This window comes from Bison bison, unplaced genomic scaffold (genome assembly GCF_000754665.1).
Source record: "Bison bison bison isolate TAMUID 2011002044 unplaced genomic scaffold, Bison_UMD1.0 scf7180017864526, whole genome shotgun sequence".
In the NCBI taxonomy this organism is placed as follows: Eukaryota; Metazoa; Chordata; class Mammalia; order Artiodactyla; family Bovidae; genus Bison; species Bison bison.
The window spans coordinates 2,739,573-2,744,340 of NW_011495077.1; the positions used below are offsets into that span (position 1 = coordinate 2,739,573).

General features: G+C 53.8%; 2 protein-coding genes across 2 annotated transcripts in view; both read left to right on the forward strand.

Moving 5' to 3' along the window:
- LTB4R2 (leukotriene B4 receptor 2) overlaps positions 1-380 on the forward strand; it is a 4,301-nt gene extending 3,921 nt beyond the window's left edge. Inside the window, exon 3 of the mRNA XM_010831417.1 lies at positions 1-380. Within this exon, the coding sequence (XP_010829719.1) occupies positions 1-354 (354 nt within the window). The 3' untranslated portion in view covers positions 355-380.
- A 2,985-nt stretch (positions 381-3,365) lies between these two features.
- The window catches only part of LTB4R (leukotriene B4 receptor), a 1,915-nt gene continuing 512 nt past the window's right edge, over positions 3,366-4,768 (forward strand). Inside the window, exons 1-2 of the mRNA XM_010831418.1 lie at positions 3,366-3,514; positions 4,131-4,764. Coding sequence (XP_010829720.1) covers positions 4,146-4,764 — 619 coding nt within the window. The 5' untranslated portion in view covers positions 3,366-3,514; positions 4,131-4,145. The remainder of the gene's footprint in view (positions 3,515-4,130; positions 4,765-4,768) is intronic.

Below are 4,768 nucleotides of genomic sequence, written 5' to 3' on the forward strand. Positions count from 1 at the left end.
GCTGTCAACGTGCTGCAGGCGCTCGCCGCGCTGGCTCCGCCCGAAGGGGCCTTCGCCAGGCTGGGCGGCGCGGGCCAGGCGGCGCGAGCCGGAACTACGGCTCTGGCCTTCTTCAGCTCCAGCGTCAACCCGGTGCTCTACCTCTTCACCGCCGGGGATCTCCTGCCCCGGGCGGGTCCCCGCTTCCTCATGCGGCTCTTTGAGGGCTCCGGAGAGGCCCGAGGGGGCGGCCGCTCTAGGGAGGGGACCTTGGAGCTCCGAACTACCCCTCGGCTCAAAGTGGTGGGGCGGGCCGGCGGCAATGGAGACCCTGGGGGCGGGGCGCAGAAGGATAGTCAGGGTTGGGACCCTTGACGTCAAACCCTATCACCAGGCTCTTCCCTGTTCCCTTCCAGCGCCCCCTTGGAACTCAGGGAACCACTCTGGATGGTTTGGGGATCCTTCTCCCGCTAGCGTTGAGATCTCTCTGGGCAGAATTATTATACATCTGGGGCAGGCCCAGGTTCCTCCCAGGACTGGGAGTGGTGATGGCCTGTATTAAAGAGTATCATGTACCTGCAGGCTGGCTTGTGCCCGGTACCAGAGCTGATAACTTGTTGCCAATAGCTATTGTGAAAGATACTGTGAAATTGTGTGAAATACATTACAGGGTGGCTTAAGAGTGCTCCCTCCAGTGGTTCATCCTACTTGAGTGAAACTACCCCATGTTCACCTAGCTCACTGCTGGGTCAGGCCAAGTCTGGGCAATGCAAGCCCTCAATCTTACCCTGTCCTCCCCAGCCCAGATGGCCTGGTTCCCCCAAGCCAACCCATAGAATCGCTCTGGAAATGAAAGGAGAAGGAGGAAGGAGAGGTGTGAGTGCTTGGCAGAGGGATGGTGATAAGATCTACTCTCCGCGTCTGTTAGAGCTAAGTGGATGGGAAACTGGCTCTGGGAGGGGAAAGTCAGTCTGTAGGGTTTGAAAGGAAAGTTTTCTTGTCTGTCTTGTGGTTGGAACAGCGGGGGAGGGACCTTGAAGCCGGAGACTTAACCTTCTCTGAATGTAACTCTCCCTGAAAAGGTCACCTGACTCAAAAAAGGAGCTCAGGGGCAGACACTCATTCACCCAGGAGGCTTCTGGGGGTTGGAGTTGAGGGGTATGAGGAATGGTGTGGATATCTGGAAGACGAAAGAATTTTTCAGGGAGATGCCACTTCTCCTTTCTCTCTTTTTCCTCTCTGCCAAGTCTTGGCTTCCCAATACTTCTCGGTTCCCATCTTTTGGAATCTCTCTAGGTCTCAAAATTGTTCTGGATCCTGACACTTTTGAGTTTGGGAACGTAGGATGGAGTCCTTTTTAGGGGATGTCCATGTGCACACACGTGTGATCACTAGGGTAACCAGCTCATCCCCATTTGCCTAGGACTTTCTCAGTTTTAGCACTGCAAGTCTCTTGTCCCAGACCCCTGAGTCTCTAACAAACTTAGATGCTTGGTTACCTGAGTGGTCACACCGACCATCACCCTAGGTTCTGCTTTTGTGACTGTTCACACCACCCAGGCAGAAGTCAAGTTAGAGGAAATCCAGTCCTCAGGGTCAGGCCAGGGCCACCAAAACTGGGGTTGGACAGAGCTCTGGACTTGGGCGGGCAGAAAGTATGGTTAGAGCGTCTAGTCTGGGGCAGAGGGAGAAAGATGGGAGAGAGAGATGGAGGTGGGGAGCAACGTGGAAGAGGAGGCAAAGACACCCTAGTTCCTGTCAGAAGGGGCCTCTGGGTGACCCCAGAGCTCTGAGCCAGAAGCTTCTACCCTCAAACACTGACTTCATGGCTTTCTTCCTGTCCTCCCACACCAGAGCAGAGGCTTCCTAACTTCTGTTACACATTCCCCATCCCACAGGCCGGCTGTGGTCAGAAAGCTCTTCCTCAACTCTGTCTCCAGTTTCTGCTGCGGTTTCAGCCCATTTGTTTTCATCATATCCTCTAGCTGATAGCTGCTGGGTCAACTCTGCTCTGGCTCGTCTCTTTTTTTATTTCTTAAAAGAATTTAATTTACTTATTTTTTGCTGTGCTGGGTCTTCGTAGCTGTGCACAGGCTTTCTCAAGTCGTGGTGAGTGGGGGCTACTCGCTAGTTATGGTGTGTGAGTTTCTCTCGTTGTGGCTCAAAGGCTCTAGAGCTCGGATTCAGGAATTGTGGCACACGGGCTTAGTTGCCCCTTGGCACGTGGAATCTTCCTGGAGCAGGGATTGAATCCATGTCCCCTGCATTGGCAGGCAGATTCTTAACCACAGGGAAGTCCTGCTCTGGCTTTTCTCAAAGCAGGAAAGCTGGGGCCACGACAAAGGTTAAGGGACCTCAATGACCACCATTCCACTCGTACCCATTACCACCACTACGCATATTTCCCAAGAAGGGGTGGAGTTGGAAGGGAAGCAGGAAGGCTAGTTATTGGATTGAAGATTAGACTTCTTGGTTCTTAGCTTCTGCAGGTGAGTCAAGAAGAGGAGACTGCCTCCTTCCAGGGAGGGGGAAGAGTGATCCTTTTGGGGGCTGTTTCGCTTTCCACATTCCTGGTTTCCCCCCTCTCTCATGTCTGCTTCTTGTGCTCATCTCTGCTTTCCCTCTGTGTCTAAGGTGGGACAGAAGTCAGCTGTGGGAAAGTAGGAAAGATGTGGTGCTGACTTACTTGCCCAGCGCCCACATCTTAAGTCCAAATTCATGTGGCAGCTTAGCCACATTGGCAAGTGCAAGACAAGTGGTTCAGGAAGGGGAAGAAATTGTCATTCTCTGTGATACTAGAGAGACCATTTGGCTTCTACGAAAGAAAAAGGAGATGGACCTAGAATGGAACTAGTTCTTTTAAATGAGGGGAGGGATGGAGGGTACTGGAAGGGAGTCCTCTCCACCAAATCCCAGTCATGGCTTGAAACCAAGGCAAAGACAGAGTGCTGTCCTCTTTAAGTCATGACGTCACCTGACCCAAGCCCAGAACTGAGCCACAGCCCCAGCCCACATTTCCTATTAATCTGAAAATCTACATCGTTCACAGAAGATATAAAGATACTCAACATTCTGACCTCTCAGTCTGAGTCCATTTCCCCTCTCTGGCTTCCTTCCCCCCTTCTCCTGCATGACACAATTCATCATTCTGTTCAATTCTTCAATCTAGAGCTGCATCTGAGGCCACACTGCAGCCTACCCGCCCCCTCACTCTTTCCTCTCTCACTACCCCTTCGGGGCTCTTCTCTTCTGGCCCCACCCCTGAGGAGTCCTCCTCCCCACCGGACTCTGGAATACAAAGACTATTCCACCCCACCTAGGGAAGGGAGCGGGTAGGAGTTTCGGCCCCACCCTTAGGAAGATGTTTCTTCCCTCCCCTGCTCTGTGGTACTTCCTCTCTAGCTGACTTAACTGATAGCACCCAGACCCCAGGCCAGGCCCCTGGCACCGGCTCGGATCTGGGGATAGGCTACGCCATTCTGCCCTAACCCTGGGATTGGCACCAGCTTCCAACCAGTGCCCGGCAAAGCCTTAAGTAAGTACCCTGGGAGTAGGGGAGGTGGGGGGAGGGAGCACAGCTGTAAGGTCCAAAGGACTTCCAAAGAAAGCTGACCAGTGGTAAAGGAACTTGAGAGGACTTGGTCTTGTCTCCTGTCCATGAAATCTTCCCCATCCCTGTTGTTCTTGGTGGAGCCTGGGCACCTCTGGGGTGAGTGGGTAGGTGATTGGAAGAGGGCAGTGGCACTTGAGTGGGCTGAGGGTCTGGCAGGGGTCGGGTGGTGGTAGGGGAAAGGAGCTAGCCTTTTGAGAGGTACAGCATTGTTAAGAAAAGCCTCCACTTTGGTTCTGGATTTTAGGGTCTCCTAAGGTATGGAGGCTGACAGGTCTGGAAATACTGCCTCTGCTGTTGCTGTACATTTTGCAATTGGGTCTATGGGCAGGAAGGGGGTATGTGGCACAGTTAGGAAATTAATCTTTCTACTCAGCCAGATCCCCTTAAGACAGGTCAGTGGGTGATGATAAGGGTAGTATACCCTGGTGAGCAGCATCTGATGGTGCTGACCTTGAAGACAGATGAGAGTACCCAGACTAGGTGTATCGGGAGTGTCAGGAAACCCTTCCTTCATGTGCGTGTCACCCTCACTCTTCAGGTCCTTGCTATAGCCATGAACACTACATCTCCTGCAGCACCCTCCTCATCAGGAGTCAGTTTCATCTCTCTGCTGGTCATCATCGTACTGTCAGTGGCGCTGGCTGTAGGGCTTCCTGGCAACAGCTTTGTAGTGTGGAGCATCCTGGCAAAGCTGCGGAAGCGCTCTGTCACTGCCCTGATGGTGCTGCACTTGGCCCTGGCCGACTTGGCCGTGTTGCTCACTGCCCCCTTTTTCCTCTACTCTGTGGCCCAAGGCACCTGGACTTTTGGATTGTCCAGCTGCCGCCTGTTCCACTATGTCTGTGGAGTCAGTATGTATGCCAGCGTCCTACTTATCATGACCATGAGTCTGGACCGCTCGCTGGCGGTGGCCCTCCCCTTTGTGTCCCAGAAGCTGCGCACCAAGGCAGTCGCCTGGCGGGTGCTGGCCGGCATCTGGGTGATGTCTGTTCTGCTGGCCACTCCCGTCCTCTTGTACCGCACGGTGCACTTGGGATTGAACAATAGGAGCCTGACCTGCTTCCTGAAGTACCCCAGCGAAAGACATCGGGCCTTCCATCTGTTCTTCGAGGTGATCACCGGCTTCCTGCTGCCCTTCCTGGTCGTGGTGGCCAGCTACTGCGACATCGGGCGCAG